Here is a 17,402-nt window from a genome sequence, read left to right as displayed (position 1 = left end):
GCATGTGTAGGTGATTGCCATGACTTGAATTTTACGTTCAGTTTTATCACCCCAAATGAAGTGAACAAATGAACATTTCCTCTCCAAATGAACATAGCCTTGTGAGTATCAATTTAACCTTGTTTGACAATTATTTCTCACTGATATGAAAGGTCCTTATGCTTCCAAAACCATGCTCTCAAACTCAAGTGTCAGGACTCTTAAGAAAACCCCATGGAGAAGATGCCTTTACCTAATGACTTCTGTGTAATGGAGAGTCATAATCAAGGGCTAGGAAGAGGGGATTTCACAGGGTTGTAATGGAAACTGAAATGCCCTAGGTAGAAATAACATCCAAATGACCAAAACATAGCCATTCACGATTTCATCAAGTTTAATACATATGTAAAAATGCCATCTTATGTACATTCGTATAAAATGTGTTCTGAAATTGTGAGATACAAAAACATTAGCATTAACACTAGAAATTATTCACAACAAGGAATCAGCCTATTGCACATCGGTCAGATATTCCTGCTTTGTCCAAATGGTTCAGTGCATCTATAACAAGACTGAATTAATGTCCAGAACTAAGAGGCCAAAGTTAGACTGCCTCTATGATGATCCCCGTTGTATTATTCTTAACCCACAACATCAGTCACAGAGAGGAAAGTCAGCTAATAGAAGACAATAACAATCTATCCACCATGATTGTTAATACATTTTGAATCAAGGCCTTGCTATATATCCCACTTCAGTTGGCACCTCAGTCGAACCCTATACATTAAAACATGGACATTTCCCATCCATATAGAACATGGTTTATTCCATAAGTTACTCATAAAGACTACATTTAAATGATTACGATAAGGAGGAAAATAATAGTTCATGTTAATGTCACTTGGTAAACAATACATTTGTAGATGAGACAATGTGAGAGAATGAGAATGGTTCTGGAGGGAGGGGGGGGGAGGTGGGTTCTGGAGGGAGGAGGTGGGTTCTGGAGGGAAGGAGGAGGTGGGTTCTGGAGGGAGGAGGGAGGTTCTGGAGGGAGGAGGTGGGTTCTGGAGGGAGGTTCTGGAGGGAGGGAGGAGGTGGGTTCTGGAGGGAGGGAGGAGGTGGGTTCTGGAGGGAGGGAGGAGGTGGGTTCTGGAGGGAGGGAGGTTGGTTCTGGAGGGAGGAGGTTGGTTCTGGAGGGAGGGGGTTGGTTCTGGAGGGAGGAGGTGGGTTCTGGAGGGAGGAGGTGGGTTCTGGAGGGAGGGAGGAGGTTGGTTCTGGAGGGAGGTTCTGGAGGGAGGAGGTGGGTTCTGGAGGGAGGGAGGAGGTTGGTTCTGGAGGGAGGGAGGAGGTGGGTTCTGGAGGGAGGGAGGAGGTGGGTTCTGGAGGGAGGGAGGAGGTGGGTTCTGGAGGGAGGGAGGAGGTTGGTTCTGGAGGGAGGGAGGAGGTTGGTTCTGGAGGGAGGAGGTTGGTTCTGGAGGGAGGAGGTTGGTTCTGGAGGGAGGGGGGAGGTGGGTTCTGGAGGGAGGGAGGAGGTGGGTTCTGGAGGGAGGGAGGAGGTGGGTTCTGGAGGGAGGGAGGAGGTGGGTTCTGGAGGGAGGGAGGAGGTGGGTTCTGGAGGGAAGGAGGAGGTGGGTTCTGGAGGGAGGGGGTTGGAGGAGGTGGGTTGGTGGTGGTACGCATGTCATCCATGTAGATACAGTATATTGGTGTAGGAGTTCAGCAGGGATCAATACTAACACCGCTACCTTATACTCTTCAGTGTTGTATGCAGTTCATTACATGCAGCCTATGTAGGCTGTCAAATAATGCTGTCAATAATAACAATATCAGCCTCAATTTAAAGTAAAAGTCCATATTTGTGCAATCTCAGCCACCAATGGTGCAGCTGTTCATAATGGAAGTGACTTCCAGGAGGGAAAAGAGCCTGAGTCTAAAGTACTGTACACTACATCAAGTACACCAGAGCCACTGCTCTGCTGCGGCGGCTCATATCGGGCTCTCCTCTTCTACCTCCTCCTCCTCCTTCGTCACTGTATCCCAGATGGTCTGAGTCTGAGGGCTCTCTTCCTCCTCTGGTAGTGTTCCTCTCAGGCCAGCAGTTGGGATCTCGTCTCCTCCTCTCAGGCAACCAGTTGGGATCTCGTCTCCTCCTCTCAGGCCACCAGTTGGGATCTCGTCTCCTCCTCTCAGGCCACCAGTTGGGATCTCGTCTCCTCCTCTCAGGCCACCAGTTGGGATCTCGTCTCCTCCTCTCAGGCCACCTCATCTGACTCCAGGTTGTATTCTTCATACAGGGCATCCAGGATGGCCAGTTGTTTCTCCATGGCAGGCAGGTAGACACCCAGGTCCCGGTGCATGCCTGTGTTGAATCCTTCTTTCAGTTCCTCCCCCTCTCTGGACACCAGAGCCGCCGCAAAGCTGCTGTATGATGGCGCTGCTCGGAGGGCCAGCTGGGAACGGAGAGACGAAGTGTCACTAAGTCTCACACACCAAGGTTATTATAGGTTTGTACTTACACTACTGTTTTGTACTTACACTACTGTTCAAAAGTTTGGGGTCACTTAGAAAATGTCCTTGTTTTTGAAAGAAAAGCACTTTTTGTCCATTAAAATAACATTGTTTATGTTGTAAATTACTATTGTAGCTGGAAACGGCAGATTTGTTTAATGGAATATCTACATAGGCCCATTATCAGCAACCATCACTCCTGTGTTCCAACCACACGTTGTGTTAGCTAATCCAAGTTCATAATTTTAAAAGGCTAATTGATCATTAGAAAACCCTTTTGCAATTATGTTAGCACAGCTGAAAACTGTTGTGCTGATTTGAAGAAGCAATAAAAAAAAACTGACCTACTTTAAACTAGTTGAGTATCCGGAGCATCAACATTTGTGGGTTCGATTACAGTCTCAAAATGGCCAGAAACAAATAACTCTTCTTAAACTCATCAGTTTTTTGGCAATTTCTCACATGAAATAGCGTTCATTTCTCAGAACAAGAATAGACTGAAGATCTCGTACAACGCTGTGTCCACGCTGTGGACGTCCTGGGCTGGTGTGGTTATACGTGGTCTGCGATTGTGAGGCCGTTTGGACGCCAAATTCTCTAAAATGATGGAGGGGGCTTATGGTAGAGAAATTAAGATTAAATTCTCTGGCAACAGCTCTGGTAGACATTCTTGTAGTCAGTATGCCAATTGCACGCTCCCTCAACTTGAGACATCTGTGGCATTGTGTTTGACAAAACTGCACATTTTAGTGGCCTTTTATTGTCCCCAGCACAAGGTGCCCTTGTGTAATGATCATCCTGTTTAATCAGCTTCTTGATATGCCACATCTGTCAGGTGGATGGATTATCTTGGCAAGGGAGAAATGCTCACTATCAGGGATGTAAACTAATTTGGGCACAAAATTTCAGAGAAATAAGCTTTCGTGCCTATGAAAAATTTCTGGAAACTTTACATGTTGCATTTATATTTTTGTTCAGGATAATATTATTTCAGTTTGTGTGTGATATAGGGGTTATATACAGTGCCTTGCGAAAGTATTCGGCCCCCTTGAACTTTGCGACCTTTTGCCACATTTCAGGCTTCAAACATAAAGATAGAAAACTGTATTTTTTTGTGAAGAATCAACAACAAGTGGGACACAATCATGAAGTGGAACGACATTTATTGGATATTTCAAACTTTTTTAACAAATCAAAAACTGAAAAATTGGGCGTGCAAAATGATTCAGCCCCCTTAAGTTAATACTTTGTAGCACCACCTTTTGCTGCGATTACAGCTGTAAGTCGCTTGGGGTATGTCTCTATCAGTTTTGCACATCGAGAGACTGACATGTTTTCCCATTCCTCCTTGCAAAACAGCTTCGAGCTCAGTGAGGTTGGATGGAGAGCATTTGTGAACAGCAGTTTTCAGTTCTTTCCACAGATTCTCGATTGGATTCAGGTCTGGACTTTGACTTGGCCATTCTAACACCTGGATATGTTTATTTTTGAACCATTCCATTGTAGATTTTGCTTTATGTTTTGGATCATTGTCTTGTTGGAAGACAAATCTCCGTCCCAGTCTCAGGTCTTTTGCAGACTCCATCAGGTTTTCTTTAAGAATGGTCCTGTATTTGGCTCCATCCATCTTCCCATCAATTTTAACCATCTTCCCTGTCCCTGCTGAAGAAAAGCAGGCCCAAACCATGATGCTGCCACCATGTTTGACAGTGGGGATGGTGTGTTCAGCTGTGTTGCTTTTACGCCAAACATAACGTTTTGCATTGTTGCCAAAAAGTTCCATTTTGGTTTCATCTGACCAGAGCACCTTCTTCCACATGTTTGGTGTGTCTCCCAGGTGGCTTGTGGCAAACTTTAAACAACACTTTTTATGGATATCTTTAAGAAATGGCTTTCTTCTTGCCACTCTTCCATAAAGACCAGATTTGTGCAATATACGACTGATTGCTGTCATATGGACAGAGTCTCCCACCTCAGCTGTAGATCTCTGCAGTTCATCCAGAGTGATCATGGGCCTCTTGGCTGCATCTCTGATCAGTCTTCTCCTTGTATGAGCTGAAAGTTTAGAGGGACGGCCAGGTCTTGGTAGATTTGCAGTGGTCTGATACTCCTTCCATTTCAATATTATCGCTTGCACAGTGCTCCTTGGGATGTTTAAAGCTTGGGAAATATTTTTGTATCCAAATCCGGCTTTAAACTTCTTCACAACAGTATCTCGGACCTGCCTGGTGTGTTCCTTGTTCTTCATGATGCTCTCTGCGCTTTTAACGGACCTCTGAGACTATCACAGTGCAGGTGCATTTATACGGAGACTTGATTACACACAGGTGGATTGTATTTATCATCATTAGTCATTTAGGTCAACATTGGATCATTCAGAGATCCTCACTGAACTTCTGGAGAGAGTTTGCTGCACTGAAAGTAAAGGGGCTGAATAATTTTGCACGCCCAATTTTTCAGTTTTTGATTTGTTAAAAAAGTTTGAAATATCCAATAAATGTCGTTCCACTTCATGATTGTGTCCCACTTGTTGTTGATTCTTCACAAGAAAATACAGTTTTATATCTTTATGTTTGAAGCCTGAAATGTGGCAAAAGGTCGCAAAGTTCAAGGGGGCCGAATACTTTCGCAAGGCACTGTACACATTATAAATGAAACCTTTTTATAAACAATGGCATCGCTGCCATGTTGATCTGAGCCTTGCTGTTAGAGAACATTAGTGTCTGACTTTCAGCTGTCGCAAATGCACCTCCCCCCGACTCCAGTCCTTGACAGTTGGTTGTTTTAGAATTACCACTCAAACACGCCCAATATCTGCAGTGCTGCTCCTCGTCTTGCGGAGTCTCCCTTTAAATTATAAAGTCAATCTCAATGTGATCCGCAAGATTCAGAAGCTTGAAAACCCCATTAGAAAAAAAAATCCTTAAACCCCATTTTTGCCTCCCAAAAAAAAAAACTACATTTTAGTTTTTATTTCAGTTTGTTTTGGAGTCAAAGACAGTTTCAGTATAGCTTTTCAAACAGGTTTGTTAATTATTTTATTTCCGTTTACTAAATAGTTTTTGTTCCTTGATTAGTTTGTTTCAGTTGACTATAATAGCCTTAGTGCACGCACGCACAGACACACGCACGCACAGACACATGCCCGCCCGCCCGCCAAAGTGGGCCTGATCTTATGATGGGAGACTTTTTCCAACTATAAACTGCTTCCTTAAAAAGAGCTTGAAGACTGATTATCAAGCATTACTCACAGCAAATACACCTCGCACAACCCATCCATGATACTGCCGCAGACTCCGTCCATAAGCATTACCTGAGTGGACGAGGGAGGGGAGTGTGTTAGGAATAGAGGACATTACGTAATACACTATATGACATCAAACCAAAAGAGGACTATCACCTAACCATTAACCGTGTGTGTGTACCACAGTGTTGCGATGCTAACTCACCCAGCGCTCCGGGGATATCCCTTTCCCCAGAGTTGACCAGGGACAGGAACTCCTTGAGGAACTTGAGTCCTCGTTTGAGCCACAGCAGGGCCTCGGTGGCTGAGTTGCGGACGCGGGCCACGCCGGTCTGCACCTCGTGGAGCACTATGGTCTGCAGTGTGGGGAAGCTGCCCGGGTCCGACGACAGCTTCTGGTGGATCTTCTACAGACAGCCACACAGAGAGACAGAAGAACTTGTCGTCATAAAGACAAATGTCTGATGACCAAACGGCACCCTATTCCCTTTATAGTACACTATATGTGCGCCCTGGTCAAAAGTAGTGCACTACATAGGGAATAGGGCGCCGTTTGTCACGCAGCCCCAGCAGTTCTTATAGGTTTCTAAATCTGGTTGGTCGTGTCGTGTCGCCACTTAGCAGGTTTACTTGTTCCATGACAACACTGGAAACCATAGCTTGTTATTTCTTGGTGGCGGTAGAGTAAAATAACTCTGTTAAAGCTCTGCTAGTGAAATGTTCCAGTGCTTTATACACACAGCACTGCCTAATGACAATACATCACTTTCACCTTCCAGCACAAAAATTGTTAGAACAGTATTTGTTTAGTGTGTATTCTGCCCAACGGAAGAGTTCACAGGGCAGGTTAAGGACCCTATTCCCTCTGTAGTGCACTACTTCTGTACTGCGCTACCGTATATAGGGAATAGGGTGCCATTTGGGACAGAACCAGTGGGTGTAAAAGTCCATTTGGTCGCATTGTAACTGCATGGAGGGAGGAGAGTCCCTCTTGTGGTCATTTAGAGAACTGTTGATACCAGACAGGCTTATACAACATCTGCACCCAGAACGTTATGCTGATTTGAGCAGCTTTTTAAAAAGGTAGGCTTTAGTAAACTTAATCTAACTTTAATTTCCTGTAATGTAAAAATCTAACATTGTTCTAAACTCAAGACAGCCTTTCCTCTTACCTTGATGTTGCCTGTAAAATCCATTTTTACTGGACCAAATACTGTGGATCCTAGTTTGTCTGAGGAGAGAGAGTCCAATGTCACTTCAAAGCTGGATATTTTTGCTACACTATTGTTTGTCCTTGTGGGGCGGTTTCACGGACACATATTAAGGTTAGTCCTGGACTAAAAAAACAGTTTGACAGAGAATCTCCATTAAATGCTTTTGAGTCAAGAATGTGTGTTAATCTGTGTCCGGTCCGGCCCCCCCCCCCCCCTTCCGCAGTAACCATTACAAATTATTGATGTAGACTTCAATAGAAGAGTAAATTCTAAGTATAACATGGAAGAGATCGTAAGCCTGGAGGATCCAGAGCAATGTGTGTAACATACAATACATACCCGTAGCTCTCTATAGTTTATCACAGTGACATGCATTACGGTCGGATCACACGAACAATGGACAGAGGGCTGTTGTATGACTTCAAGATGGATTACACACTCCAGACTCACATACACACACCCTCCCTCCCAGGAAACCCACCCACTTGATTAGTAAGAGAAAGAAATGCCTCCAGTCAACCAGAGAACATCCAATAGGAGGATCAATTAGATGCAGACGAGGAGAACAGTATGGACGTGTGAGAGGAGAGGAGACTGAAGGAAGGAAACATGGACAGAGCATGCACCACCACCAGGTGGAAAATATTATTTACAACATGTTTCACAAAAGATGGAGGAAGAGACAGAGAGGAGTGAAGTGACCGTCCTACCTAATACAGGCACTATTGCATAGCATGAGTCCAAAAAGGCTTGTGTAGGAATACCACTGTCACCGTCCAGTCTTATATCACTAAATCTAAAGAGAAGTCAGAGAGATTCAAACAAGGGGAGATATTAGTGAGGTCCAGCATCGACAACCTTTATTTCATTCAATCAAACCAAAACAGAAAAGAAACAGATACAAGCAAAGCCAAAGACAGCCTCCACACAAGACCATGCTGTCAGGCTATTGGGTGATTTGATACTTGTTTTGAGTTCTCGTCTCTAACTTAGATACACCTGTATAATAAATAGTTGTAATGTATCAGAAGCATATCCGCTATGTTCCCCAACCTCTACGGCGTTGTTCGAAGGATTTCCTTTTCACTAGTTCTGTGTCGGATGTTTACTGCACTTAAACACGTTAACACTGCTTACATTGTCTCTCCCCGTCACTGGAATACTGTAATATCACAAGTGAACATCACGGTTATGATCATTCAATTCACGGTTATGATCGTTAAAATCTTTTCTTAATGCTGAATAACACTGTTAAAAAGGGGCTTTCAAATGTCATCAAAATGAAAATGAAAAGAAAGAGTGAAATGATTACCAAAAAAAACAACAACCCCAAAATCAGATGAGGGCATCTCTGTAATAGTCATGTGATCAACCGAGAACACACCAGTGTAAAACTTGTTATATGTTCAATTGGGTTTAAAAAGTCAACAAAACAACTTGCTCTGTTTTAACCTAGTCAGTCATTAACAGCAACAGAGTTGGCAAGAGCACAAAGATCTGGGACCAGGCTAGGTCTCCCTTTTTGTTTTCACACAGGCATGGAAAAATGACCGTTGCCCTTTCATACCCAAAGCATTAGCATTGGGCCTAAACAGTATATATCAGAGTAGCACAATTTGCAGCATAATCTGAACACACTAAATACATGAATCTCAATAATAAATACCTCATTGTGGAATCAACATCATTACAGTACCTAGAATAATTATAGGAAATATGGGGATTAATCGATTAGTGTATGTGTTGGCCCTTGTTCTGTCTAGTTACTGCTTGTGAAATATTAGCATTGGCCGCAGTAGTAAAACACCTACACTCTGGGGTGAAGTTTTCCCCGAGTTACAGATCTATCATCAGCTTCCCCTCCCACAATGCAACAAGTGAAATCTAGGCAAGCCTAAACATCTTATGTAGACTTTTCCTTCTTTTTTCCCCCGTACCAGGCTAATTGTGCATATTCTAACCAAAAACATGCTTAATACAAGTCATTTCTCTTATTTCAAGATATTTAGCTAAATATTTTACCTTAATACAATGAATGTCTATGCGTTCAATATGAAGGAAGATGGAGGTAGTTTCGTGAGCCAATGCTAACTAGCTTAGCGCAAAGAAAAGGTCTTCTGCATCAGCTAGCATGCTAGCAGATACCCAAGACTTCCAGTCTTTGAGCTAACGCTACATTGCCAAAACCCCGAACTATCCCTTTAACCATTAGTGGGGGAAATGCAAAACTGACCACAGATCAGCATTCTAGGGTCAACTTCTCCCTACGCCGTAAGGTCTACAGTATGTGTCCCTCCTGCGGTGTGTCCCCATACCTGTGACTCATCGTACTGAAGAATGTGTCCACCTGCTCTGTCTCCTCCTCTTCTCCCTGTGGCTGGGCAGGCTGCTCCTCCTCCAGCTTGGCTTCCTCTTGGTCAGTGACAGCTTCCTGTTGGTTCTGGGTCACTTCCTGTTTCTCTTCTTCTTGGGCGTTGCTCATTTCCTGCTCCACCTCTTTGAATTCCTCCTCCTCCTCCTCTTCCTGCTGTGCTGGTTGTTCGGTGTGTTCTGGGTCAGGGTTTGTGTGGGTGGTTTGGGTAGTGGCCTCCTCTTCCACTGCAGACTCCTCTGGGCCCTGGGGGTCCCCGCCGACTGGGCTATTTTCTGTATGGCACAGAGAGACACACAACATGTTCACAAATGTTCTGTTCCAGTTGGCATGTATGAGCCATAGCAACTAGCATGTGAAACCCATTCAAGCAGAAATTGTCAATGTCATTTCAATGAGAACTCTAAACCACTACCATAAAAGTATCTAGGTGTGCCATATTGTGAAAGAAGCACTTTCTGAGTTCCACATTTATCAAGTGCCAGTGATACATCTAGCTTCGTACATTGGGGTCCGTTATTTTAATCAATGTTAAGATAAATATAATAAATCATTGTCTCCCATCTAGAAGACATTGCCAACTTCAGCTGGTCCTCTTTCTACAGAACTCTAGAAGATATTGCCAACTTCAGCTGGTCCTCTTTCTACAGAACTCTAGAAGACATTGTCAACTTCAGCTGGTCCTCTTTCTACAGAACTCTAGAAGACATTGTCAACTTTAGCTGGTCCTCTTTCTACAGAACTCTAGAAGACATTGCCAACTTCAGCTGGTCCTCTTTCTACAGGACTCCTGCATGGTGAGCAGTAAAAGGTCTCATGCTTTGGAGGTGAGTCTGGTTCACATACAGGGTGTGTGTGTGTATACATGTACATTTGAAAGGGCAAGTGTATTTAAATGAGAGACCTGTTGGGGGTGTTTTGGTGGTTCTCTCAGGGAGCGTGTCTGGTCCGTCTCGTTGGTCTGGTCCCTCTGCTCCAGAGTCAAGGCTCTGGTTGTCATGTGTTACAGATCCTCCTGAGATTTCTTTACACTCCCTGTGTCTGGAGAAAAAGACAATTAAGCCCCCCCACATCCCAGAGAACAAGACAATAACCCCCTACATCCCAGAGAACAAGACAATAACCCCCTACATCCCAGAGAACAAGACAATAACCCCCCACATCCCAGAGAACAAGACAATAACCCCCCACATCCCAGAGAACAAGACAATAACCCCCCACATCCCAGAGAACAAGGCAATAACCCCCCACATCCCAGAGAACAAGGCAATAACCCCCCACATCCCAGAGAACAAGGCAATAACCCCCCACATCCCAGAGAACAAGGCAATAACCCCCCACATCCCAGAGAACAAGACAATAACCCCCCACATCCCGGAGAACAAGACAATAACCCCCCACATCCCGGAGAACAAGACAATAACCCCCCACATCCCGGAGAACAAGACAATAACCCCCTACATCCCAGAGAACAAGACAATAACCCCCTACATCCCAGAGAACAAGACAATAACTCCCCACATCCCAGAGAACAAGACAATAACCCCCTACATCCCAGAGAACAAGACAATAACCCCCTACATCCCAGAGAACAAGACAATAACCCCCTACATCCCAGAGAACAAGACAATAACCCCCTACATCCCAGAGAACAAGACAATAACCCCCTACATCCCGGAGAACAAGACAATAACCCCCCACATCCCGGAGAACAAGACAATAACCCCCTACATCCCAGAGAACAAGACAATAACCCCCTACATCCCAGAGAACAAGACAATAACTCCCCACATCCCAGAGAACAAGACAATAACCCCCTACATCCCAGAGAACAAGGCAATAACCCCCTACATCCCAGAGAACAAGGCAATAACCCCCCACATCCCAGAGAACAAGGCAATAACCCCCCACATCCCAGAGAACAAGGCAATAACCCCCCACATCCCAGAGAACAAGGCAATAACCCCCCACATCCCAGAGAACAAGGCAATAACCCCCCACATCCCAGAGAACAAGGCAATAACCCCCCACATCCCAGAGAACAAGACAATAACCCCCCACATCCCGGAGAACAAGACAATAACCCCCCACATCCCAGAGAACAAGACAATAACCCCCTACATCCCAGAGAACAAGACAATAACCCCCCACATCCCGGAGAACAAGACAATAACCCCCTACATCCCGGAGAACAAGACAATAACCCCCTACATCCCAGAGAACAAGACAATAACTCCCCACATCCCAGAGAACAAGACAATAACCCCCTACATCCCAGAGAACAAGACAATAACCCCCTACATCCCAGAGAACAAGACAATAACCCCCTACATCCCAGAGAACAAGACAATAACCCCCCACATCCCGGCCACAGAGTTATCATGGATACATATCTAATGCTGTAGTTTCATGCAGTTAGTGGACATGTAGCAATTCAAGAAGATGGAGATAAGGGAGTGCTGGTGTAAAGGTTGAGACCGTGAGGAAAAGGTTAGCTTCAAACCAAACTTCTGAAAAGAGAGCCACCTACTTTTCCTGATTTGATTGATTGACAGGTTTGACCTGTGGAACAACAAAAAAATTGCACATTAGCCAAAGACAGAGCAGTGTGAAGATAAAACGTTGGCTGGCTAAGCTCATGTGTAGAATCACCGTCGTCTTGCACCAAACTGAGGCCGTCAAATCAAACGGTAGTCCTTCGATAGATAAGTTGTTTTTGACAAAAATGAAAACATCCTTTTGTCACGAGGTTGGAGTAATAACATGTTAAACTACTTACGATATAGTGGCCTCCCGGGTGGCGCAGGGGTCTAGTGCACTACATGTGCCACCAGAGACTCTGGGTTCGAGCCCAGGCTCTGTCGCAGCCGGCCGCGACCTAGCGTCGTCCGGGTTAGGGAGGGTTTGGCCGGTAGGGATATCCCGGTCTCATCGCGCACGGTGTTCTCCGACACACTGGCTTCCGGGTTGGATGCGCGCTGTGTTAAGAAGCAGTGCGGCTTGGTTGGGTTGTGTTTCGGAGGACGCATGGCTTTCGACCTTCGTCTCTCCCGAGCCCGTACGGAGTTGTAGCGATGAGACAAGATAGTAACTACTAACAATTGGACACCACGAAAAGGGGGGTAACATTAAAAAAATACTTAAGATATTGGCTCCAATCTAGGTTGAGCCTTTAGATTTTGAGAAAATTAACAACTAAAGAATCTTTTTCCACTTCTCTCAGACTTATAAAACGTGTTTCCACTCACTACCAAATATGGTGGTGAGAGGAAGCCCAGTGGCCGGCAGTGGTGAGAGGAAGCCCAGTGGCCGGCAGTGGGTGAAGATGGAACCAGATGGATTTTGGCCGACATTCTGCAAATTTTCTCATCAATTAAACATTTGATCGCAATCTACATGCACCACCATGTTACAAACAGAGTGGACTAAGTTTTGTAGACTTTACCATTTGCCAAAGTTTCAAAATTGTTGTTACTTAGTAGTGCAAATTCAAATTGAGTTGTTGCACATGCTCACTCCATGGTAGGCGCAAATATGCAAAGGAATGCTAGAACGCACCAATAGGATCTCGCTAGTTCGTGCTTGGCTCTGCCCACCTCCTTGCTTGTTCTGCCCAATATGACTAATTTGTTCTCATTTGAAACGACGGGCTGTGGTCTATCTTGGTTTAGTTATAAAAAACCTTTGGCATCTCTATGTGTACGCCGGTACCTTCTGGGGTTTGATGGTTGCCACGGGAGGTGACCCGGGTGGGGTCTTTGTGGCCTGGTCTGAGCTGAAGGTGCGGTTGGCGATCAGCATGCACTCCTCCAACGTCTTGATGAAGGTGGTGCATGTAGATTTCACCATGGTGCCAGGGTTCTCCCCAGCCTGAAACAGACACACAGATATACACAACCATCAACTCCTAAGCAGATTGCTTATCCCTTGCTTGTGCTGTAAAAGTGACTGGCCATTTGCATTGCAACATAATCCACTGGCGATTCAAACAGAGCATACATACTGAACTCAGTGAGAAAAGGTTCTGGTTGCACAGAGAGTAAATAGTCCATTGAAACCTCACCCTGCCCTCTGTCTTACCTCCTCAGTCTCCTCACTGTCCTTGATCTGGTTAACTTGCTGGAGGAGAAGGTCACAGTACAGCCTCAACTCTGACATCTTGGTCTTAAGAGCCTCTGTGTTCTCCTGGTGCTCTGAGGGAGAGAGAGAGAGACGCGATGTCGCTTCTTGAAAATATCCTTGGTTGTGTTAGGTGAATATTTAAGATGAATAAAGATCATTCTCTGCATACATTTCCCTCTCTATAATACACAATGTCCAGTGTTCTGTTGGTGGCTCTCTATAATACACAATGTCCAGTGTTCTGCTGGTGGCCCTCTATAATACACAATGTCCAGTGTTCTGTTGGTGGCTCTCTATAATACATAATGTCCAGTTGGTGGCTCTCTATAATACACAATGTCCAGTGTTCTGCTGGTGGCTCTCTATAATACATAATGTCCAGTTGGTGGCTCTCTATAATACACAATGTCCAGTGTTCTGTTGGTGGCCCTCTATAATACATAATGTCCAGTTGGTGGCTCTCTATAATACACAATGTCCAGTGTTCTGTTGGTGGCTCTCTATAATACACAATGTCCAGTGTTCTGTTGGTGGCTCTCTATAATACACAATGTCCAGTGTTCTGTTGGTGGCTCTCTATAATACACAATGTCCAGTGTTCTGTTGGTGGCTCTCTATAATACACAATGTCCAGTGTTCTGCTGGTGGCCCTCTATAATACACAATGTCCAGTGTTCTGCTGGTGGCCCTCTATAATACACAATGTCCAGTGTTCTGCTGGTGGCCCTCTATAATACACAATGTCCAGTGTTCTGTTGGTGGCCCTCTATAATACACAATGTCCAGTTGGTGACTCTCTATAATACACAATGTCCAGTGTTCTGCTGGTGGCCCTCTATAATACACAATGTCCAGTTGGTGGCTCTCTATAATACACAATGTCCAGTGTTCTGTTGGTGGCCCTCTATAATACACAATGTCCAGTGTTCTGTTGGTGGCTCTCTATAATACACAATGTCCAGTGTTCTGCTGGTGGCTCTCTATAATACACAATGTCCAGTTGGTGGCTCTCAATAATACACAATGTCCAGTGTTCTGTTGGTGGCTCTCTATAATACACAATGTCCAGTGTTCTGTTGGTGGCCCTCTATAATACACAATGTCCAGTGTTCTGTTGGTGGCTCTCTATAATACACAATGTCCAGTTGGTGGCTCTCTATAATACACAATGTCCAGTGTTCTGCTGGTGGCTCTCTATAATACACAATGTCCAGTGTTCTGCTGGTGGCCCTCTATAATACACAATGTCCAGTGTTCTGTTGGTGGCCCTCTATAATACACAATGTCCAGTGTTCTGTTGGTGGCTCTCTATAATACACAATGTCCAGTTGGTGACTCTCAGGTTGATGGTCACTAGACTGGATGCTGTATGTTACGGATTAAACTCATATCTGTTGATAGTGAATGACGCCAGTGTCTGAAACACTGTGATCCTGTAGAAGCTGACAGTCACTGCCTTTTGTTTTTAACTTCATACAAGCCTTCTGGGCTGGTGTTTACAGAGCAGCTGTCTGCTGATTAGGATTTAGTCTCAGAGAAGGCCAGGTAGACATTTTCTCTGCTGCTCTGCTGGAGGCAGTGTTATAACTTGTAATAAACAGGATTGGCTAACGGAGACTGCTCTTCTCTTTTGTTCACCTGGAAATTCATTTTACTAGTTACGTCCCAAATGACACCCTATTCCCTGTTATAACTTGTAATAAACAGGATTGGCTAACGGAGACTGCTCTTCTCTTTTGTTCACCTGGAAATTCATTTTACTAGTTACGTCCCAAATGACACCCTATTCCCTGTTATAACTTGTAATAAACAGGATTGGCTAACGGAGACTGCTCTTCTCTTTTGTTCACCTGGAAATTCATTTTACTAGTTACGTCCCAAATGACACCCTATTCCCTATTTAGTGCACTACTTTTGACCAGGGTCAATAGGCAAGTAGTGCACTATATGGGAATAGATGCCATTTGGGATGCGGAGGTTCTCACGTACTTGCTGTAGATCATCAACTAGTCAGCAGCGGGACCATTTTTTTATTGAGCTGGGCCGGAACATAATAAAAAATCATTTGTAGTATATTTGACAAAAACATAATCATTTCAAACCTTGCTTACATTTATACAATCACGTCTCTATTATGTGGGAATACTTTGGAACAGATTTTACAGTCTCACGTCCAACAAATAAACACCTTGTTTTGGTTTTTTTTTTTGCTCAGAAAACTTGGGTGATTTTATTTGTCCCTCCCTCGGGCCACCAGTTGAGGAATATAAACACATTCATTTCATGAAGTCAGTTGGATAGCTTTTAACAGGTACACCTACATGTCCATGGTAGGCACCAGGCTACAACAGGTAAAACCAAGCCAAATACCCACACAGCAGCATGAAATCGTGTTTCAGTCAAGCTATTGTGTTTTCAGACTTGTGTGGAGTAACCCAAAGCTATCACCTTACCTTTCTCTCTCTTGGTTCGGTTGTCTGTGAGGCAGGCCTTGGCAGATCCCAATGCGACCAGCCATTTCTGCCTCTCCGCTGCGTTGATGGCTCTGAGGTAGAAGTACTGTTCTCCAGGGATGGTCAGGTCAACCCGTGTGAAGTCAGAGGAGTGGACTAGTAGGGAGAGATGGTGGAAGAGAGAGAAAGACAGGAAGTGGGTAAACCCCAGTTAACAGCAGACTCAAGGGTGTAGGACAGTGGTTCCCAACCTTTTTTTGGTTACTGTACCACCAACTGAATTTAGCTCTGCCCGGAGTACCCCTGAAGTACCCCCTCATGTGCCATTTACCAGTAGGCCTATGGGCTCATGAGTCTTCTCAAGTACTCCTGTGGATAGGCCAAGTACCCCAGGTTGGGAACCACTGGGGTAGGAGACATTTTGGCAATCATATGTGGTTGTTAAGTTGTCTATAGTTTGTCTGCCTTTGTATATTCCACTTAATTTGTACACTAGAGTGCACTATATGTTGGGTCATGGGTCACATGTATATAGGCACACAGGTAAGCAGGAAGTGGGAAAGAGTTTTTCAAATGGAAGGTTTGGGGACAACAACAATATAGACTAAGCTTCAGATTGACTCTTCAGTAGGGTGTAGCCCTATCTAGTTCAAAGGACCGCAACAGTTAGCATGTTGTCATAATACAGGCCACTGTGTCTTTACCAAGCCAATAATAGCTACCAAGTACCAACCTTGTATTTCACACACTGAGATTTTGATGCTTCCCTTGCATCCTTTCCAGGAGTCCTCTTGCGAGTCATAGTAGGACAAAGTCCCTCCTTCCAGTACAAACCAGCGAGGCTGCCAACCTGGAAAAAAGGATGTTGATAACTCTGACCACTGTGAAAAACCACATTTACTATTCATTGTAACCTGTAGTTGCTAGCTATATAGCTAACAGAGCAAGACATATGACTCAGTGCCATCCAATGACAATTAGCTAACTAGCTAGCTAAGGTTAGATCGTGTTGTTTTTCTGGTTGATTACCTGTCCAGCTAGTTGTTAGCTAGCTAGCTAACAATCTGATTCAAAGCTGACTTATTCAGAAGCTCAGTTAGCTGCTTAGTTTCTTCTTACCACTTATGTAATTTGTCCACTTGAATAGGATTCCCTCCATTCTTCATCTGTTTCTGAGGTTCATTACTTGTTTATTAGAACAAGACGCCGGCCACAGCTGATCCTGGAGACTCAATTTCATTCCCAAGTAAGATTTTCGGAAATAAAGGACCCGTTTCATTTGGATACGACAGAAAAGTACGTAAATCATACATGAATGGGGTTCCATGTGATCGCGTGAGATCCCGCCCAGTTCTATGACGTCAAAGGATTTGCGTTTAAGGCCCTGTGGACGTGACAATGTGGGAGGAACTATGTATGTCCTCCAATGAACAGAAACTATTTAGAAATTGGGTGCGGCCTCCAAAAATTCTCTCCAATCGCAAAAAAGATGGTCTCACAAGTGAACATTT

General features: G+C 44.5%; 1 protein-coding gene across 1 annotated transcript; it reads right to left on the bottom strand.

Annotated features, from left to right (window-relative positions):
• Positions 1–1,331: 1,331 nt before the first annotated feature.
• LOC110506503 (pleckstrin homology domain containing A8) lies at positions 1,332–17,249 on the bottom strand. The gene is made up of 13 exons (XM_090187395.1): positions 17,011–17,249; positions 16,625–16,741; positions 15,892–16,047; positions 13,397–13,509; positions 13,028–13,186; positions 11,847–11,878; positions 10,221–10,357; positions 9,261–9,591; positions 7,656–7,741; positions 6,904–6,962; positions 5,937–6,138; positions 5,739–5,800; positions 1,332–2,429 (listed from the first exon to the last, which is right to left on the bottom strand). The coding sequence occupies exons 1-13, from the start codon at positions 17,048–17,050 to the stop codon at positions 2,232–2,234; spliced, it is 1,692 nt and encodes a 563-aa protein (XP_090043521.1). The 5' UTR covers positions 17,051–17,249; the 3' UTR covers positions 1,332–2,231.
• Between the last annotated feature and the right edge of the window lie 153 nt (positions 17,250–17,402).

This window comes from Oncorhynchus mykiss, chromosome 2, assembly GCF_057628025.1.
Source record: "Oncorhynchus mykiss isolate SJ-2025 chromosome 2, ASM5762802v1, whole genome shotgun sequence".
NCBI lineage: Eukaryota > Metazoa > Chordata > Actinopteri > Salmoniformes > Salmonidae > Oncorhynchus > Oncorhynchus mykiss.
This window is presented reverse-complemented; position numbering and strand designations above follow the sequence as displayed.

What these genes read in the sequence shown, in the direction of transcription:
- LOC110506503 (XM_090187395.1), bottom strand. Translation starts at nt 17,050, where the DNA reads ATGGAGGGAATCCTATTCAAGTGGACAAATTACATAAGTG. An exon ending in TGCAATAGTGCCTGTATTAG is followed by an intron (nt 6,963 to 7,655) that starts GTAGGACGGTCA and finishes CTCTCTCCTCAG; the next exon opens with ACAAACTAGGATCCACAGTA. An exon ending in TTGTGCGAGGTGTATTTGCT is followed by an intron (nt 2,430 to 5,738) that starts GTGAGTAATGCT and finishes CTCCGTTCCCAG; the next exon opens with CTGGCCCTCCGAGCAGCGCC.